The 21,890-nt window shown below is 44.9% G+C and overlaps 1 protein-coding gene across 1 annotated transcript in view; it reads right to left on the bottom strand.

Annotated features, from left to right (window-relative positions):
* Nucleotides 1-17,629: 17,629 nt before the first annotated feature.
* Nucleotides 17,630-21,890, bottom strand: part of CD48 (CD48 molecule) — a 32,209-nt gene continuing 27,948 nt past the window's right edge. Inside the window, exon 4 of the mRNA XM_017669709.3 lies at nt 17,630-18,012. Within this exon, the coding sequence (XP_017525198.2) occupies nt 17,936-18,012 (77 nt within the window). The 3' untranslated portion in view covers nt 17,630-17,935. The remainder of the gene's footprint in view (nt 18,013-21,890) is intronic.

Here is a 21,890-nt window from a genome sequence, read left to right as displayed (position 1 = left end):
ATGGAGCTTAAGCAACATACTTGTAAATAACACTTGGGTCAAAGAAGTAATCTCAAGAGAAATGTTTAAACATTTTGAATATAATGAAAATGAAAGCACATTAAAATTTGTAGGATGTAGCAAACCTAATGCTTCAAGGGAAGTTTATAGCATTGAATACATATATTAGAAAAGAAGAAAGACCTTAAATCAATAATCTAAGCTGCCACTTTAGGAAACTAGTTAAGAAGAGCAAATTAAATTCAAAATAGACAGAGGAAAAGAAATCAAAATTAAAGCAGAAAGCAGTGAAATTAAAATCAGGAAATCAATAGAGAAAATCAATGAAACCAAAAGCTGGTTCTTTGAAAAGAAAAACAAAATTGATAAACCTCTAGCCAGGCTAAATAAGAAAAATAGACAAAGGACACAAATTACTAGTACCAGAAGTGAAAGAGGGGACATCACTACCAACCCCATGGACTAATATGAAAAGGATAATAAAGGAATACTATAAACAACTCAGTGCCACCAATTTGATAACCTAGATGAAAGGAAAAATTCCTAAAACTCACACAAAATGAAGCAATCTAAATAGGTCTATGTCAATTAAAGAAATTGAATCAATAAGTAATAACCTTTCAAATCAGAAATTATCAGTTCCAGATGGGCTTACTGGTGAATTCTACCAAACATTTAAGGAAGAAATTATACCAATTCTCTACAATCACTTTCAGAAGATAGAGGGAATTTTCCTAACTCATTCTATTCCATATTCTTGCTCACTTTAAGACCAAAGCCAAAGACATTACAAGAAAACCACAGACCAATATCTCTTATGAACACATATACAAAAAAACCTCAACAAAATATTAGCATATAAATTCAACAATGTATAAAAAGAATTATACACTATGATTAAATGGGACTTATACCAGGTACGCAAGGCTGGTTCACCACTTGAAAATCAATTAATCCATCATATCAACAGGCTAAAGAAGACTTACATGATTGTATCAATAGAAACAGAAAAATATTTGACAAAATTGAACAGTCATTCATGATAGAAAGTACCAGCCAACTAGGAATAGAAGGGAACTGCCTCAACTTGATAATGTATATTTACAAAAACCTACAGTTACGCCATCAAGTTTGTGGTCATTTGTTATGGCAGCCACAGGAAACTAATACAGAGCCTCAGGGGCAAAGTGACATGATAACTTATAGTTATCATGCCTGGTACACCAAGCTGCTTCCATCAGCCATAAAGAAGCAGGGTTGGCCAGACCAACAACAAGCGGTACACAAGTGATTAGTGCCTTGTATTTAAAAGCCATTTTCAAAAGCCTTCACAGTCACTACCTTGTTTGATCTTTACAATAGCCCTATGAAGGAGGCAGAGTGGGTGGGTGGGTAGCAGGGCCAAACTTGGGAGCCCCGACTGGGTCAGGACCTCTTTCTCTTTCCCTAGAGTGCAGTAATCCCCATGGATACTCGAGAGTGTAAGGAGCAACGAAATGCTACTAAAGGAACTCCCCAGATGCCTGGGACTTCCATGTGCATGAGTCCATTCATCTTTATAACAGTAAAAAGCAGACATTATTATCACTATTTTACAGCTTGAGGTACAGAGCTGCTAAATAACTTGTCTAATGGCTCAGAGTCAAAACATGGATGCACTGGATTCAAGTTCTGCATTATCGGACTCTAGAGTCCGTGCTCTATGCACTCACAAGACCACTTCCATTATACTGAACAAGATGGGTAGCAGGAGAATGCTGGGTGGGCACCAGTTCCTGCCCCTCACCTCCAGCACTGTGACAAAGCACCCCTTCCTTCCCTATGGCTACGTGGCACCCACCCTGAGAGTGAGGAGGATGGCATGTCTACACGTCTGTGGAAAACAGCTGTTCCCAAACCTTCTGAGCTGGACTGCACAATGAGGCCATCTGCTCTTAAGCAGGAGGACATACCATCCCCCTAGGACTTGCTACTCTCTCTCCTGACACTCTGTGGCTAGGGGTGGCAAGTGACCTCCTTGAAGGGGCCTGGGGCTGGGCTTCCCCTGAGCATCACAGTCCCTGTCATGTGCGCCAGCCCCACACTGAGTGCAGCAGGCCTGACCACCTGGGCGCTTGGAGCCCAAGATGAGCACACTTATCTGGATAAGTTCAAAAAAGAAAAAACCCACAAAAACAAAATGAAAATACAGAATTCCCCCAAACTCTGAGCATCTCCTAGGAGACCTGACGGCAGAGTCTAAAACTGGCCTGGGGAAAGCACTGGGAAAAGCACCTTGGGGTCAGCCCTGCTGGGTAAGAGGAGGAAGCCCACAGCGCAGGTGTCGGATACGGGGGCTGAGCAGACCGGTCGACCAGACAGCCCTGTCACAGGCTGGGCTTATAGTGGTTGAGGGAGGATGGAGAAGGGAACGGGCTGCGAGGTGGCTCTAGCCTAGACTAGGCCCAGGTTTTACCCAGTATCTTTACTGTGAGTGTTCATGCCAGCCAGTCACCTTCCTGAGCAGATGGGTGTGTTGAATGACCTCGGCCTGGGAAAGGAGCTGGGGGACGTGGCCCACCACGGTCTGGAAAGATGCCCACTAGCAGTGCCTTCTGGCCGTTACCTGGTCTGTGTTGTGAGATTGTCTTCTCCAAGGCCGCTGCCAGCTTTCCCATGGCAGTGCCTCCTCCAGGATTCAGATCTGGTTCAGAGCATTGGAATCTAGAGGTTGAGGAGAGATATCCGTGGGCATCTGTAATCTGAGGATTTCCTCCCTGAATTCTCGTTTCTTCCACCGATGATCTTTCCAGACCCCAGAACCAATGTAAGGGGATCCCCCTTTCTCGGGCCTTACCTGGACTGACCCTGAACTTCTCATATCCCTACAGGCTGAGCAGCTCTTTGAGAAGCACTCTGGTAGCGTTGGAGTTTGCTAGCCGGCTTTCTCCTGGCATAAGCTGCCAGGGAGAGGGAAACGCCCGTGTCATTCTGCTCCTTCTAGGAAGCAACAGGGTTTAGGAACCAGCGACAGTAACTGTTGAGTCACCAGCCTCAGACCTTTCCTGTACCAAGAGCTGCCTCCCATAGCTCTCACCTACCTTCTTAGACAGAATGATAAATGACAATAATTTACAAAGTACCTAGAAACTGTGAATAACCACCATCTGCCTCTCTTCCCTCCATACAAAGCTCAAACTAAGGCCTCCTCTTCAGCATTTCCAGAAGGCCCTTTGGCAGGGTCACTGAGTACTCTCCCTGCAAGGGCTGGTGAGGAGCAGAACTCGTTCCTTTCCGTCTGGAGAGACCCCGTCTCTAACCCAAGGCTGCTTCCCTAAGAGACAGAGGCAGCTCCGGAAGTGGGAGCTGCATGTGCATGAAGCCATTCAGTGATCTGAGACGCTCATGGCCCATGTCTGCAGTCCAGACGGGGATCCTGCTCTGCCACACCAGCGAGGCAGCTGACACGAGGTGAGTCCAGAGAAGGGCAAAAAGCTAGGGAACCTGAGCAGTTTGGAACACCAAACTCTAGACCAGAAAGCTTCCGTGAAGAACTCCAGTGGGGGCCACTGGAGACGGCGGTGCATTGTACGGCTGGCCCGGGACAGAGCCTGGTGGAGAAGCCCAGTAGCTTCCTCTTCTCCAACCACTCGCCTGTCCCAGCACTAACCGTGAGAAAACCACTCCACTGGGTTAAAATATAGTGACTCCAAACCTCTTTGATTATGTAATTATACAAGGACTAACACATTTAATGATCAACTACTTGAGTGGCTATCAGATCATATTTCTAGTTAAAAGCAGGATATTTTAAGGAAATGGGATTTTTAAACATTAGGTTCCCATTTTTGAAATTTTAAATGTAATACAGCATTGGGGAAAAAAATTAAAGAAGAAAGGAAATAAAATCTACCACAGTTTTCTAACCTTGTCACCATTCCATTCAGGCTTGCGAATCTCCACGTCGCTGTTTATAAGGCACCGGGGTAGACTGGTTCAGAGCGCTGGCTCTGTGTCCAGAGAGGCCTGGGCTCAAGTTCCCAGTCTGTTAATTATAAATGTGACCTTGGGCAGGTTATGTAATCTCCCTAAGCCTTTCCGTCCTCATCAGTAGCATCATTAAGATGAGGAACCATCTCACAGGATTGTTGGAGAACTAAATGATATCATGGCAAGCAAGGGGGTCAGCACAGGGCCTGGCGTGTGGCAGCCGTCTTGCATCTGGCGTCTATCACTTTCACTGCTTCCTGCAGATGGGCATGAATGATTCAATGGCGAACTTCATGGAGCGGCAGCTGGTGATACACAAGAAGTAAAACCTTGTGGTCGTGCTCAGGGACCGTCCTCACAGACCAGGAAGAGAATGCTCAGGCACCCTGGACATGAACATCATGCCTGGGCTTCTCCATAAGACGCAACAATACCTTTGCAGCATAAATTAAAGAGGAAACACATTATGGGCCATCAGGAACTTTAAGCAATTAAAGACAGAGAGGTGGACTTTCTGCAATTAGTATCGAAAAGCCCTGTTACAAGAGAATGAAGAATTCTCAGCATAGACTATCACATTTCATAAAGAAAAATAGTACATAAAACAGAACAGGAACAAGAAAATAAAATATGAATCAGAACAGAAAATGTGAAGCAGAATGAAAATATGAACCGAACCCGTAGTCACAATGGGTTGGGCTTTGCAAAATCCACGTCGGGGGATATGATGTCAATAGCAAAATCACACAGTATAGCAATTGCAGTTGTTGTTTATTTTAACTGTAACTGTATAAAACACTCAGAGTCCTCATTCTCATCAGGTCTAGACCTTACTATTATTAGCCCCTATACACAGATGGGGACACTGAGGCTTAGAGAGTTAAGTCACTTACCTGAGGTCACAGGGGCGGCACTTGCATGTAAGCTCTGCCAGCTTCTGCACCCTGGCCTGGGATACATGCTGCCTAGCAAAGCCATTATCAGAGCCCCTCAAACCCAGGGCAAGAAGGCTGAATAAGGAGAGACCAGGGAGGAGAGCCATCACGTTCTTTCTCTCCTAAGCTATTTATCATTAAGTGTCTGACTCTCGCCTTCTTGAGCACTTCCAGTCCTTCTTGGGAACTGCCTCCCTTCTGACCTTAGGCTCTCTCTTTCCCACGCCTCCTTCTGTCCTGCTTCCGTCAACACTTGACCTCCCCACCTTGCAGGCCACTTATGGCCACTGGTCCAGGTCTGCGATTGCTGCCATGTTGGCTTTTTCAGCTGCCAGCCTTCTACCAAGATCCATCCTGGGCCTGCCAAAAGCATGGTCCTCCTCTCCTTGTCCTGAATTTCACATTGAGGCCCCACAGGTTCTGATACAGTAGCTGCTCTCAGAAATCTCTATGCAGGACTCTAAGCACCTAGCCCCACTATTGCTCAGGTCAAATTCTTTCTCTAAGGATTAATGTGTGTGACATCTTATACTGCCAGCCGAAGTACCCAAAGGTCCCAGTTTGACCCTACACTAATTAAATTTTCCTGATTGCAAAGGTATATGTAGCCTAAGGAGCACGGAGTCTCTGAGAAGCATAGAGGCCTCACTCACTACTTGTACCGCCTCCGATAAGTCACACTGTTAGTGAGACTCAGCGTTCTTATCTATAAAACAATGCATTACAACTTACCTCACGCAAGGGATGCTGTGAGGTGCTACTCAGATCTCAGGGAAGCAAAGCTATCATCCCTTGTTGCAGGAAGCATTAGTGGCTGACAGCTCTCCACTGAGGGCCTCTCCAGAAACTTCCCTCAGCCAGTTCCTCCCCAAGGGCCATCCACTCCAACTGGTCAGTGGTCAATGAAAGAATATAAAAGTCCAGTGCCCCTGCCTCAATTTGGAGCAGCCCTGAAGGGGTACCCAACCCTGGGGTTCCTCATGGCGTCTGCAGAAGCTTTTGTTGCAACTACATCCAGAGTTCAACTTCTCCCTCTGCTCAGCCCTGTGTCATTCACTTCCCACAAGTACTCCCTCATCAGCTTCCTGCACATAAATCTCCATCTCTCAGTCTGCTTGCGGGAGAACCTGACCTAAGGTATCGCATATATTTTTTGAGTAGCATGTACAGAGCATGCTAGTTGATACAGCATGGGCTAGTTCCCTTCTCTGCCTCATTGTTCTGTCTTCCGTTCATTCATAAGGGTACTCAACCTACTGAACTTAGGCCCTCCAACGGGAGGCAATGCCCCTCCTCCCACATGACCAAAACTCCTTTTCATGTACAAATAGTTAAACATATTCTTGGAAAGGCATTCATCCTCTTGACAGGAGCCCCCAACAGTTTTAAGCAGGTGAGTGACCTGGTCATATTAATGCTTTAGAAAGACTGCTTTGGCCATAGTGTAGGAGGATTGAAGCAAAATTAGAGGCTAGGAGATGATTCCAAGAAATAATGGTTTACACTAAGACAGTGGCAGTGAGGTGGGAGAGAAGGATGTTCATTGGAGACTTTTTCCATAGGTAGATTTTTTAGGGCTTGGTGACTGATTGGATGTGGGATGTGAAGGAGAGGGGCTGTTAGCAATGGCCTTTGGGCTCATGGTGTAGTCTCCAGGCATATAGCAGTGCCGTTCTCTGAGACAGGAAGTATGGGGGTGGGGATAACATTGGACAAAATTGGGACCAAGGGTATAAAATTAGTTTGTCGGCTTGGAATATGTTCAGTTGAAGTATTTATGGTTCATCCAGATGGAGATTTCCAAGGAGAGCTTGAATATATAGAGTTGAATTTCAGAGGAAAGGCATAATCTGGAGAAGAAACAACAACCTAAAAAAACCCTTAGAAGCCCCCTTTTCAGCTCCCTCATCCCACCCTCAAAAACCTGAGACTTAGAGGTTAACACCTCTTAGGGACTCGCTGGAGGCCACCTGGCCAGTTTTGGTAAAGCCATGAGCAGAGTTCAGGTCTCTTGGGTCTAGGTCATCCCATCCTCTGACTGAGTTTCATTTTGCTCTATTTAAATTCATGTTTCCCCAGTCTAACAATGCCTGGCTTGCAGTAGATGTTAAAATGTTTGTGGGATAAACATACTAATTAAAACCATTCTTTGAGGTAGGGCTAGCCTCTTCTCTACATCATCACTGGAATTATATCTCAGCAGCATCTTGGAAATCATGAGACCCAGGGAGGTCCTATTTAGCCACCAAATTTGCATTTCCCCAAGTACCTCCCAACATCTCTCCACTTCCTCTGAGAGCAAAACCTCTGTCGTGTAGGTCACACCCAGAGGAGGCTTTGTGCCAAGTCCACAGACCTGAATGGAAAGACTGATAAAAGTAAAAAAGTACGAAAAGAAGGTACAATTTTGGGCAGAGAGACCACATGGATCTATTTCCTCTTATTTTACACTTGTAGAAATGTAGGCTGAGAGATCTTGTCTTGCCTCAGTCGAATTAAAATCCTGAGCCTGGGAGGCAGGAGGGAGCTGTATGGGACAGGCCAGGGAAACTACTGGCACTTTCTGTATGCCAGACCTTGCACTGGGTGATTACTGAGGTTATCCCCTTTAATCCTGATGGAAAGATCATCCACTTTTTTCATATGAGGAACCTGAAACTAGAAGGTTTACTTTTCCTGAGGTTCTAACGCTGGTAATTGGTGAGAAATCAGACCCACAACTGTCTGGCTCCAAAGATTAGGCTCTTTCCCTTACACCGTACTGCCCTCCCAGGGGCTTCTATTGTGTTGTGAATAAGCCTGGCAGCTGAACCCGTACCAGTGCTTTCTTCAGGTGTCAACAAACCCTCCAATGTTGCCATCTTAGCAGACCCTGCAAAATACTGTGGTCTTGGGTTTGAAAGAATCCAGGAAACCCTTATGAACATCAGCTGGATAATGGCTCAGGTCCCAGGGAGTGCCCAGTGGGCCTCAGAAAATTCCAAAGGATGGAGAAAGCATCTTTGACTCCCAGCCTGAGCTCTGCTGGTAACTTGTTATGTGGCCTTGGGCACGCCACTTCCCTTTCTTGGTTTTCCAAGATTGAATAAAAATATGGGAAATGCAAATTTTGCCAACTTCCCCATGATGATTTCCAAGTCTTCCCTGTAATGACCATCTCCACAACATAGGGGATGGAAAGAGGTGGTGGATAGGGGGAGGGAGAGCGTCTCATCCCTAAGAGGTGGTTTTGGACCTTTGCAGAAGAAAAATTGGTTTGAATCTTCATAAATGAGTAGGAGTTGTTAGGCAAACAAGAAGGAGGAGGGGAGATTCCAGGAAATGCAAAAACTTGAGCAAAGGCACTGGGTGAGTTTGGGGAACTGCAAGTAATTCAGGAAGGTTGCCACATTTAGTGCAAGAAGGGGCCAGGCTAGAAATTAGAAGAAATCCACAGAAGCCATGTCATGTGAGGCTCTGTGGTAGCCTTTAGACCCCCTAAAGATCCTATAGTTGAAGGTTTTAAGTGTGGAAATACCACAGTCAAACTTGTGTTTTAAAACAAAAAAACAAGATACTCTTCTGCTCTGTATTCCTACACACAACACAGAAAGGAGTCTCTCCTGTTGCCTGAGACCTGGAATGAAAGCCATTTGTGGGGCAGAGCCCTGCAGGGTGACAGCCAACCTGCTGTCCTTATCTGTTATTTATGGAAGTTTTCTTCTCTTGATTGATTTAATAGAAAGAATCAATTTGATTCTTTCAATCTCTTGTTGATTGACTAATAGGAAGAATCTGTTACCCACTGCCTCAGAGAGCTGCAGAGTTAACCAATTGCCTCCAGTTGTTTTTGACAAACACCTCCAGGGCAAAGGCTAGAAGGCTGCAGGGTATAAGGCGAAGGGCTTTCACACTCTGATCTCCCAGTCAGGTCCAATAAAGACAGCCTTGCCAGTAAGGTCTTTCAGGGCATCGCCAGATAGATCAAATAATAACACTTCTCTGGGAATGCGGTTTGAAAGGAGTACCCACCCCCTTCTGCCCCTCCAGTGGCTGCCAGGCCGTTGGGTTTCACCATGTTTGTGGGCTGCTGGTTTAAAGACAAGAGAGGCTAGAGAGAGTGGGATGAGAATAGGGCAAGTTAAAATGCCATAAAGCTCATTATTCTTCCTGGGGGTCAGCCATTTTTCTTGAATAAACACTCCCTGAATTGCTGTAAGCCTTTGGTTAATTTCTAGAATTCTGAAAAAGTTGATTCTGATCATTTTTTGCCATTTTCTCATTGCCTTTATGAGTGAGACTACTAACATCTACTATTGTTTTGTTTTTGGTGTAATTCTCTTTATCACGTTAATGGAATGCTTACCTACTAGGCTGATTTTGCTTAATTGTCATAAATGTCTACTTTTTTTCCCACTTACGGAAGTGATTATATGCTTTTCCCCCTTTAACTAGCCCATGTGATTAATTACATAAATAGATTTTTTTTTTAAGTTAAACTATTTTTGCATTCCTGGAATAAACCCTGTAGTATATATTATTATGTTAATGAATTCAATCTGGTTCTATTTTATTTAGAGAAAAAAGGAAGGTAAGAATTTGTTTAGCAGGTAATTAGGAGGCTTTGCCACCCAGAGAATGCTTTGAACATGTAAGAGTGGACATTTTTGTAATCAGAGGCATGGGAAGAAGGTGCATGTGTGTGTGCTTGAATGCATGCGTGTCTGTCAGTCAAGGAGGGTGAGGAGGATGTCTACACACATATGCACTCATCATCTCTTCTCTGAGAACAGTGTCACAAGCAAATTTATCCCTCACATTTATTAAAAGTTAATCATGAGTTTCTTGACCTCTGTGCTAACTAGAGAGGTATATTTACTTTGCAGAAATTTACCAGGCACTTTTCAGTACATATGTAATATTCCAGTAAAGAAAGATGATGAAAAAGAGTGGCTGTGAGAAAATACTGGCCTTTAAGGTTTTGTTTCAAATACTTCCTTAGCTTTCTCCATTTGACCCACAACACTTTGAACCTATTTTCTCCCCCCTTTCTATAGAAATATAAATTATTTAATACATAAAAATATTATTCATATTATTCCCAAGAAATATATTTATATTTATTTAATTATGACATATAAATTCATAAAGTTTATGTAAGTATACCTATTTACCAGGATAATTTCTAAGCCCCTGGATTTACATCTACAACCTCTGTATAGCATTACACTAATTTTTCCGTATAGAGGGAAAAAACTCATAAAACAAAACCAAATTAATATCTGGAGTTTTTCAGTAAGATATTTCAAATATTATAGTTTGCTAACTCACCTGCAGAAAGTTCACATAGAACTACTTCTATCAGTACATGTAATATCCTTGAGAGTTGCCATACAGCAGTGAGAGCGATCTTTCAAAATGCAAATCTGGCCACGCACATTCCCTGCTGAAGGCCCATCGATGGGTTGCCAGTGTTCTTAGGATAGAATCCTCTAGACCCTGCATGATACGGCCCCTGCTTCCCCACCAGTCTCCCGTTCTACCATGCTTTCTAGCTTTCCCAGACACACGGGTGGGTCTTCTTTCAGTCTTAATCTCAGGAGTGGCAAGTTTTCCCTCCTTTCCCTAAATTAGGGTTTCCTGAATTCAGTTGTGTGTCTTTGATGCTAGTGCAAGGTAGGAGGTGGGAACAAGGGCTGTGTCTCTGTAGGCGCTGGCCTATGGATCTGTGCAATGCTACCAATAACTCTCTCTGACTCTCCTGGGAAATGCATGAGGGTGGGGCTGACTTTCTCCCAGTCTTACCTGTCGGGAGCCCTCAAAGTGATTGGAGAGGAATCACTGACCCCTTTCAAGTGACTCCTGCCTTTCCAGTTTTTCTCAGAAAAATAATATCCTACCTTACCATGGATATATATAATTACTGAATTGTACAGTAGATCTCAAAAGCCCAGGGAACTTTAGAAGAAACAATGGTTATAGAAATTTGCATATGAAGCAGAGAGTCACAAGGCTGGAAAACAATTAGAGCTGATTCATCTTGATGGGGAACTCTAAAAATCTTGCTATCTAGACGCCAGCGTTTAGCTTTTCTCTTGATTCTTCAGATTACCCCACACCCCTTCAGTAAAATTCTCCCCCACCGTTTTTGTTCAGGTAACGTGCCTACAACCAGCTGATGCAGGAGGCACAGTTTCTGCCCCTCCACTCTTTTCTCATCTTTTGCAAATGTAAATACCCTGGCTCTGGCCTGATGCTAATTGAAATTCTCCTTTGCTCAGTCATGTTGATTTTGGGGTGGAGAATGGTAAATTCTAGTCTAAAGGGTGAGGGACAAAATGGGTCCACATCCTAATTGAGTCTCCTTCCCAGTGACATTTTTACAGCTGATTTTCTCACAAGTTTTCCCAAGAAACAAGCAGGCCTCAGTTGTATGAAGAAACTGAAATTTTTCTCATTGATGTGACCCTCAGTCTTGTGAAATTAAAGCCCTGGAATTATTATGCTAAGAAACTGTAGATTCTTTGAGAGCTGGTTTATTTTTCAAGAGCCACTACCCAAGATAGCTCTCTATTTGCCATCTAGAAACATGGCAATAGCTTTCTTTAGATATTTTTTTATCCAAATCTCTCCAGCAGCCAGGTTGTTCTTCCTTCTAGAGCATCTGTACCTCACGCTCCTTTCCTGTTAAGGGCTCCACACATGCTCTGCTGACCCGCCTAACACCTGCTCATTTCAGTCTCTGATTCCAAAGGGAAATCCTCTATGACCCTCAAAATGTGGCCCCATCTTTCTGATTTACCTTTGCTCGGTCCTTACTAGCTCTTTTGTCTAGCAGTTGTCATATTTGATACCTGCAGCATTGCCATCATTGAAATTAAATTACTGATTCTCCTTAGGGCTGTCTTCCAGATTAGAATGTAATCTGCACGAAGTCGAGCACCACGGCTCGAAAGCGCGGAATCTAGAACGGTGTTTCACGCACAGCAGCTGGTGTATAAATACATAGACCCCCTTTTTTCATAGTCTGAACTTGGTTGATTGGGAGCTAGCATCAGAGAATGTATTTGTCCCCCATTCACATGAGGACTGTGTCAAATCTGCCTTGATCACTTAAGGATGCTTTGGGAAAATCCCTCAGTTTCATTTTTACCACTTCTAGTAATTTAACAGTACAGTTCTATTGTACTGTCAACAAAACTCCCCTTTAGCTTCTTCCTGTCACTCCAGCTCAGGCTTGTCTCGTGATCCAAAAGACATGTAATAGGGCGGGAATCATGGCCTCATCTCCCTCTACCCTCCTATTTCCCCTCATCCAGTGCCAGCTTCTCAAGTGGCTTAGGGCAGGGAGGCGAGGGCCAAACTTCTCGTTACCTGGCTGCTTTTGTTATCTGTTTCCCTGGCTGAAGCTGATCTGCTGTGGATGTCTCCTGACAGACATCGAAATACGGGCTTTTTTATGGAAATGGGAGCAAGTGCTTTAAGGGTGCCAGCAGGGCTGGTGGGGGCGGCGTTGCAGGGAAGAGTGTGCTGACGCTAGGCAGACTCTCCGGCTTGGCCCTCCGGCCCTCTGCCTACTCAGCTGCCCCATGGCCAGGGTGGCAGAGTACCTGAAGCCCGCCAACCGTCTGCACCATCCTCTGTGGAAACTCCGACATCGCCTAATGAGCGGTGGGTGTGGGCAATGCCATGCATCTTGCTTCAGTGCCATGTTTCCATCTTAGGGCACATCAGCAAATCCCCTTCCCCACCAGGGAGCAAGGCATCGGTCTCCATTTCTTTTGCAAAGCTTGAATCTCTTCAGTGGTGCTTCCAGAGGCCCCTTTAATGGCATTTTGGGAAGGAGACTTCATTCGGGGGAGGAGATGGAAGGGCAGCAGGTCCCTCTCAACTCCAACAAGTCTGGTCCTGATGATTCCCTTTCTTCCTCCTGTCCCTCGTCTTCTGTTTATTTAGAATGGGGGGTGAACAGCACTGCCAGGGGGGGGGCGGTTGCTGGGGTAGCAAAGTCCGTTTGGTCCGGCTCCCCAAGCCCGGCAGCAGTGCTGTCTCTGACTTACTGTAACCGTCTCTTACTGGGGCATCAGAGGCAGAAATGGCTGGGTAGAAAGCAAGCGTGATGAAAGAAATGATCGGCAGGATGAGGTGGAGCAGAGGAATGAACAAATAAGAGGTGGGAGTAGAAAATAAGGGTGTCATAAATTTGTAAAGGGCGAAGATGGTGGAGGGGAGGAGAGGACAGACTAAGGAGGGGCCCCCTGGGCAGGGGACTGGGTGAAGGGATTGGGCTCAAGCGCACCCAGCTGGAGCCCGCTGGTGGAGGAGAATAAGGGCCTGTGACTAGCACTTTCCGGCAGGTGCAGGTGGTTCTGGGCTAAATCTGTCCCCTCCCCAGCCGCAGGGGACTACGCAGGCTGGGGGCTGTGGAGAGCAGCAGAGGTGGGCGCAGGTGGGAGCACACTTCTCCAGGTGCAGGGGCTGCCACTTTCACAAAAGCCCCGAGGCACCAGGAGATGTTGGTCCTGTTCTGGACACGCAGTGAGGAGGAAGGATGGGCCCTTCCCAAGACTGCTTTGGTGTCAGCGAGAGTTGTGTGGAATTACCGCGATCAACAAAGCCATTTAAATCCAAACCCCCAATGAGGAATTCTGGAAAGACTTCCCCACCCAACGCCCACCCCATTCCTTAAAGGAGAGCGTTCAGGAGACGAGCACATGGAGCCGGGCACCCAAAAGAGCGCAGTCGATGTTGGCTCTCGTGAAGCAGCTCCCAGCACAGAGCCTCAGCACCCAGCGTGGCCAGGCACTGAGCAAATGTGGGAGGGGAATGAATAAACTCATTGACCCAAGGGTCCGGGTCTAATTTCCATGTGCCTTACCAAGCCCCCAATCCAAGCCGTCTGTGCAGAGCCAGATAGGAAGGCTGCATTCTCTCAGTCTGCAGGGGAATCCATTCACTCTTGGCCTTGCAAGCTTCCAAGTGTCGCCTTGAGCTGCCTGCTAAGACAAGCCAGTCCCTGATGGCTGGTGGCATAGCCAGTGCATGTAGAGATCATGGGACCCTGGGAGAGACCACTGGAAATTTTAACTTGAGAAAGGAAGGGGGGTGGGAATGAGGAGTGGAGCGGGCAGGAAGTGCAGGACAGACCCAGTTCCCTGCACAGGCCTAGAATCCTGAAGCTAGAGGTCAGAACACCAAGGAAGCTGACAGACGGCTTGTGCCTTGCTGCTCAAAAAGTGGTCCATGGACAAGGGCGTCAGTGTCCTCTGGGATCTCATTAGAGACAGAATCTTGACTCCCCTGCCCCAGACCTACAGACTCAGTGTCCCCAGGTAATTTGCTGCAGTTAAAATGAAAGTTTGGCAAGCCCTGATCTAATCCAAGACTTTGTTTTATTTAAACTCACTGCAGTGGAGCCAGCAGAGGGCAGTGCTGCCGAGCTCACAGGGGGAACTGCGGTCGGGGCGGGGCGGGGGGGGGGGGAGGGCGGACAGGAAACAACTTGTCCTGAGACTTCAGTTCACGTGAGGCTGTTCACGGTGAGAACTTTGGGCAAATGCTGGAATATCTTCTTTGCACAAAGGCAAGTGGCTTGTGTTAAAAAACAAAGTTCAACTAAGTCCATTTTAAGGCATTTTAAAGATTGTATTGGCTTTGTTCAAGAATTCATGAATCAGGCAGCATCCTGTCTGACAGAAAGATGCTCTGAAGAGCATTACAAAGAAAGACTTTTTACAGGCAAAAGGGAGAGGGACAAGGCAGTTACTAGCAGGGTTTGGGTTGTTTCTGGCAATGTCACATCCCTTTGGGGGACAGCAGGGGTAAATCAGGCAGATTCCTCACTGGTACTGACCAGATAATTCCAGATTGACAGGTTGAAGATTCAACTCTGGGAGAGACTGAAACTGTAATTAAGTTAGGTATTAAGCCTTGGTTTGGTGATGTGGGCTTAGCACAAGTGACTCCATTTTGAACCTTTTGTCTCTCTTTTTAATACTTGAGTTCTCTGATAATCACCCCACTAAGTTTTGTTGTATAGAAATATTGGAGGGGTTGAAGAATACATGAGAATCAGGTCTTGGTCTTTGCACTAAAATTCCAAGAGAAGAGATTGTCTTGGCATAAGGTACCAGTATGTTAAGGTGAACCAGGTTTCATGGGCATGTGACCTATGCAGCCAAATAGGGCCCTTTCCACGGAAGATCTAGTGCTCTTGGCTAGTGCTCTGTTGTCACCATCTTGAAATTCTTAATAATTTTATCTTTCAACTTGTATATTTTAAGTGAAGTCCACTGAGACAATGGAGCATGCTCATGAGCAGAGGAGATACATGCAGTCTGCATGTCCATTGCTGTTTCTCAGCATTTCGTTCACAGATAACACCCCTGCTACCCAATGAGTACAGAACCCAGTGGACCCAGGATTATGGGAACTTAATGAGACTCAAAACAACAAAAAATGAATTGTGTTATGGAAGCCACTGGCTTCCCTGGCGCAGTGAAAGAATGTGTGTGCATCAAGAAATCAAATAAAAACAACTGTTAGATTTTTGCAGTATTTCCACTGTTCTGGTAAGAACAAAATACATATGTATGTACAAACTACAAATGTGAATTGAGTACTTTTGGTGAGGCCACATACAAATGAAATGTTCTTGTATTGTCTTTAAAAACAACATTACACAACATAGTAAAATTCATAGTAATGAAAATTTTTAATTTTTCTTCACTTAGAACTTTAAATAGTAATAAAATAAAATATTTTAAAGCATCCCTAATAAAGAAAGGCTGCAGAAGGAAAAGGTTTCATATTTTAGAACATTTAATGGCATTTTACCTCCTTTTTGAACACATTTATTTTATTTATTTTTTACTGAAGTTTAGTTGACATACACATTTTTATTTTGTGCTGAGACCCACAGATTATGTGTCTGGCACTGCCTCGAGGGATGGGAGAGGCGGGCAACAGCTGGTCCCAGAAACCAGGGATTTTTAAGGTGGGATTTGTTTCAGGTTCCCAGCTGGAACCAATAGTAACACGAAGCCTGGAGAGATGTGTCTGCTCCTTAGCAACCGAGGAATAGGCTTATTTGTGTTATAAAGTGACATTTCTTTCTTCTTACTGCTTTCCCCAGAAATGCCTTTTTATTCCATTCATGTGTGTGTGTGATGGTGTGTCTGTGCCAAGAAAACCCCTCTGCCAAGAAAAGGTGAGGGAAAAATGGAAAGACGTGCATACAGAAAGAAGACTCAGACAGGCCGACTGCAGGATGCAAGCTGATCAGAGGGGACACTGGAATGGGGCTGCAGATGGGGCCGAAGCAGGCGGTGGGTGTCTTCGGGGGTCTAGGCTGTCCTGTGGTAACAAACAAAACCCAAACTTTCTCATTATGCAAGACCAATGTAGATCAGGCAGATGCCTTCCAAACAACGACTTGGACCCAGGCTCCTTATGTTATGTGGTTCCACTTCCCAGGATCCCTCACTTCCTGTCACCTCAATTCCACCCATTTTCTATTGGCTAAAAATAGTTGCTTGGCCCCAGTGAGATGAAAGGGGAGCTGGGAAAGGGTGTTTTTTTATTAGTCCATGTATTTGTCAAGGTTCTCCAGAAAAACAAAAGCAACAGGACACACACACACACACAAGGATTTAGTACAAGTAATGGGCTTATGCAATTGTGGAGGCTGAGAAGTCTCAAGATCTGAATCAGCAAGCTGGAGACTCTGGGTTGCTGATGGTACAGTCCACGTGTGAAGGCAGGAAAAGTCCAAATGTTCCAGTTCAGAAGTAGTCAGACAGGAAGAAATCTTGTCTGTGGGGGATGAGCCTTTTGGTTCTATGCAGGCCTTCAACTGATTGGATAGGGCCCACCCACATGAGGGAGGGTAATCTGCTTTACTCAGTCTATTGATTCAAATGTTAATCTTACTCAGTAATACCTCCAGGGACACACCCAGAATAATGTTTGGCCCAATGTCTGGGCAACCCTGTGGCCTAGTCAAGTTGACACATAAAATTAACCATCAGAGCCCAGGAGGTAAATGAAAGGGTTTGGTGGCAGACACAGTATTGTCTCTGCCCCAGAAGAGGGTGGTGTGGGGGAAGGCTGGTTCAGTGTGAGGGGAAAGTGATCCGTGGTGGGCAGTTTCATGGAGGGGGAGCACATCCTTCATGACCCTTTCAACCCACGGGGAGCCTTAGAGGAGGGAAAATCAAGCAAAAACTCCAGGTGCCATGTCAGTGGTGGGCCTGGGGGCTCCTACCTTTGTGTAATGGAAGACACTGGTGAGAACATTTTGTCAATTTGATGATTGTAATTCATGATGCTTTCCCACACAGCAACAATGGTAGAAAGAGGAGGAGGGGGAACGCAGTTCTCCATGAAGGTCTTGGGAGCAAATCTCTTTATGTGATAAAGCTTTATGCTCAGTTCTGGAGCAATAACCCTGATGCCATATTCCCGGAAAACCTAATGAGCTTGTTCCTCAGAGAGGCCGGAACAAAGCAAACCACCGAGAAGGAGGCCAGAACTTGGTAGGAGGGCAGTTTGGGAGAGCCAGGGCCCCAGGAAGTCTGGCAAGGGTGTGGGAGCAAGAGTCAGAGGGAGCAGGAATGAACTCCTCGGCTGCACTGGTGCTCGGGAGCCGCTGGTTCCAGGCTTTTCTCATGTGTGTCTCCATGTTCTGGTGTGTTCAGGCTAGTGCCGTCGGCATTTGTCCAACAGATGTGGGGCGACTTCAGGGATCCACTTGGACACTAATCCCAAATGTTTATTTAAACAAGAAAACATTTTATGATGTCATCATATTTTTTTGGTGGGAAGTATGTGTATCTATATACTTGTTATAGTTGGAAAACAACTAAGGGATGTAAAATAAAATGTTAAACATGGCTTTTAGAAAGTTCATTTGAAAATTCTTGTAGATGCCTCAAAACACACTCCCCGCTTCCCCTGTAGCCAGAGCTACTGCCCTGGCTGAGAGCATCGTTACTGATGAAAGCAAGATCCTGTCGTCTTCAAGTTTCACTCTTGAGTTAGAAGAGCTCGTTTCAGGTCAACAAAGAGCCAACGATGAGTACCAGGACCATTAGCCAAGCTGCAGTCCAGGACACTCCAGATGATCGAGCTGGAAAAGCAAGAAAACCCCATACACTTTGATGTCTTGATTAAGGTGTTGAGAAGGGCCAGGGGTGCTGGGCCTCTGCATGGGAGCTTGTAGAACATTGTGGAAGAGGTTTCCTCCCTAAATCTAGTTCCAGCATGTCTTGGAACATCCCCTTCCCAGACCGGGCAAGAGCTCTCCGTCCCCCAGATGTGAAGTGCAAAGAACACAGAAACCCCTCAAGTGGCATGGGATTAGCTGAGTCCACGCTTGAAGGTTACCTCGGCATGCCTGTGGGCCTGGGAAGGGATCACTCTCCTAACTGGAGAGCAGAGCTTCAGGCATAGACAGATGACCGTATAATGCCAGGTGCAGCTGACATGAGCAGAGCTTCAGGAAAAGACAGATGACCGAGGCGGAGCCAACATGGCGGCATGAGTAGGACAGTGGGAATCTCCTCCCAAAAACATATATATTTTTGAAAATGCAACAAATACAACTAATCCTAAAAGAGAGACCAGAAGACACAGGACAATAGCCAGACTACATCCACACGTGCGAGAGCCCAGCGCCTGGTGAAAGGGGTAAGATACAACCCCCGGCCCAGCGGGAACCAAGCACACCTTCCCCCAGCTCCCGGCGGGAGGGAGAGGGAGCCCAGGACTGCTAAACACCCAACCCCAGCCACCCGCACCAGAGCGCAGACACAGTGCATGCGTGGAGGGCTGGAAACTAGGGAAATAGGGCAGCAAGACCTCTGAGCAGGTTCCAAAGCTGATGCCCCTGTGACAAAGAAAAGCGAGTGCTTTTTGAAAGTCTTAAAGGGACAGGGACATAACAGCTGGACGGATACAACACAGGTCACAACCCAGTGGCTGGAAATTACAGGGAAAACCGGGCGCACTAACCCCCTGGGCAACAGCTCTGAGACTCCTCACGGAGGTAAACAGCCAAACAGCCTCCTGGGTCCAGTACCCCTCCGGGCGCTGCGAAAGCAGAGAAACAGCCTAAGGCAGACCCCGCCCACAGAAAGGGAAATTCCTCCATATGGGCCGGGCAAGACAAAAAGACCCAGTCTACACGCAATTACCCAACACAAGCCACTAGGGGTCGCAGTTGTCCCAGTAAAGAAAGGCCAGTAGCAAGTGAAAAGTTTGGCCCTCACAGCTGACAGTCAATAGCACCTGTCAAGATGAAAAGGCAAAAAAATATGATCCAGACAAGACTAACCCAGACAGCTTTGGCATCTGCCACATCTTCCCCTGAGAAGGAACTTGGGGAGATAGATTTAACCAGTCTTCCTGAAAAAGAATTCAAAACAAAAGTCATAACCATGCTGATGAACTTGCAGAGAAATATGCAAGAACTAAGGAAGGAAATTACAGAAATAAAACAAGCTCTGGAAGGAATTCAAAACAGAATGGACGAGATTCAAGAGACCATTAATGGACTAGAAAACAGAGAACATGAACTCAGAGAAGCTGATGCAGAGAGAGATAAAAGGATCTCCAGGAATGAAAGAATTCTAAGAGAGCTGAGTGACCAATGGAAACGGAACAATATACACATTATAGGGGTACCAGAAGAAGAAGAGAGAGAAAAAGGGATAAAAAGTGTCTTTGAAGAAAAAATTGCTGAAAACTTCCCCAAACTAGGGGAAGAAATGGCCTCTCAGACCACAGAAGTACACAGAACTCCCATGACAAGGGATCCAAGGAGGGCAACACCAAGACACTTAATAATTAAAATGGCAAAGATCAAAGACAAGGACAAAGTATTAAAGGCAGCCAGAGAGAAAAAAAGGTTACCTACAAAGGAAAACCCATCAGGCTATCATCAGACTTCTCAACAGAAACCCTACAGGCCAGAAGAGAATGGCATGATATACTTAATGCAATGAAACAGAAGGGCCTCGAACCAAGACTACTGTATCCAGCACAAATATCATTTAAATATGAAGGAGGGATTAAACAATTCCCAGACAAGCAAAAGTTGAGGGAATTTGCCTCCCACAAACCACCTCTACAGGGCATCCTACAGGGACTGCTCTAGATGGGAGCACACCTAAAAAGAGCACAGAACAAAACACCCAACATATGAAGAAGGGAGGAGAAGGAATAAGAAGGGAGAGAAATAAAGAATCATCAGACCGCGTTTATAATAGCTCAACAAGTGAGTTAAGTTCGACAGTAAGATAATAAAGAAGCTAACCCTGAACCTTTGGTAACCACAAACTTAAAGCCTGCAATGGCAATAAGTTCATACCTCTCAATAATCACTCTAAATGTAAATGGACTGAATGCACCAATCAAAAGACACAGAGTAACAGAATGGATAAAAAAGCAAGATCCATCCATATGCTGCTTACAAGAGACTCACCTCAAACCCAAAGACATGCACAGACTTAAAGTCAAGGGATAGAAAAAGATATTTCATGCAAACAACAGAGAGAAGAAAGCAGGTGTTGCAATTCTGGTATCAGACAAAACAGACTTCAAAATAAAGAAAGTAACAAAAGACAAAGAAGGACATTACATAATGATAAACGGCTCAGTCCAACAAGAGGATATAACCATTATAAATATATATGCACCCAATACAGGAGCACCAATATATGTGAAACAAATATTAACAGAACTAAAGGAGGAAATAGAATGCAATGCATTCATTCTAGGAGACTTCAACACAACACTCACTCCAAAGGACAGATCCACCAGACAGAAAATAAGTAAGGACACAGAGGCACTGAACAACACACTAGAACAGATGGACCTAATAGACATCTATAGAACTCTACATCCAAAAGCAACAGGGTACACATTCTTCTCTAGTGCACATGGAACATTCTCCAGAATAGACCACATACTAGGCCACAAAAAGAGCCTCAGTAAATCCCAAAAGATTGAAATCCTACCAACCAACTTTTCAGACCACAAAGGCATAAAACTAGAAATAAACTGTACAAAGAAAGCAAAAAGACTCACAAACACATGGAGACTTAACAACACACTCCTAAATAATCAATGGATCAACGACCAAATCAAAATGGAGATCCAGCAATATATGGAAACAAACGACAACAACAACACTAAGCCCCAACTACTGTGGGACTCAGCAAAAGCAGTCTTAAGAGGAAAGTATATAGCAATCCAGGCATATTTAAAAAAGGAAGAACAATCCCAAATAAACGGTCTAATGTCACAATTATCGAAATTGGAAAAAGAAGTACAAATGAGGCCTAAGGTCAGCAGAAGGAGGGACATAATAAAGATCAGAGAAGAAATAAATAAAATTGAGAAGAATAAAACAATAGCAAAAATCAATGAAACCAAGAGCTGGTTCTTTGAGAAAATAAACAAAATAGATAAGCCTCTAGCCAGACTTATTAAGAGGAAAAGAGAGTCAACACAAATCAACAGTATCAGAAACGAGAAAGGAAAAATCACGACGGACTCCACAGAAATACAAAGAATTATTGGTGAGTACTATGAAAACCTATACGCTAACAAGCTGGGAAACCTAGGAGAAATGGACAACTTCCTAGAAAAATACAACCTCCCAAGACTGACCCAGAAAGAGACAGAAAATCTAAACAGACCAATTACCAGCAATGAAATTGAAGCGGTAATCAAAAAACTACCAAAGAACAAAACCCCCGGGCCAGATGGATTCACCTCAAAATTTTATCAGACATACAGGGAAGACATAATACCCATTCTCCTTAAAGTTTTCCAAAAAATAGAAGAGGAGGGGACACTCCCAAACTCATTCTATGAAGCTAACATCACCCTAATACCAAAACCAGGCAAAGACCCCACCAAAAAAGAAAACTACAGACCAATATCCCTGATGAACGTAGATGCAAAAATACTCAATAAAATATTAGCAAACCGAATTCAAAA

This window comes from Manis javanica, chromosome 14 (genome assembly GCF_040802235.1).
Source record: "Manis javanica isolate MJ-LG chromosome 14, MJ_LKY, whole genome shotgun sequence".
In the NCBI taxonomy this organism is placed as follows: Eukaryota; Metazoa; Chordata; class Mammalia; order Pholidota; family Manidae; genus Manis; species Manis javanica.
Note: the sequence above shows the minus strand (reverse complement) of the source record. Positions and strands in the feature narration are given on the sequence as shown.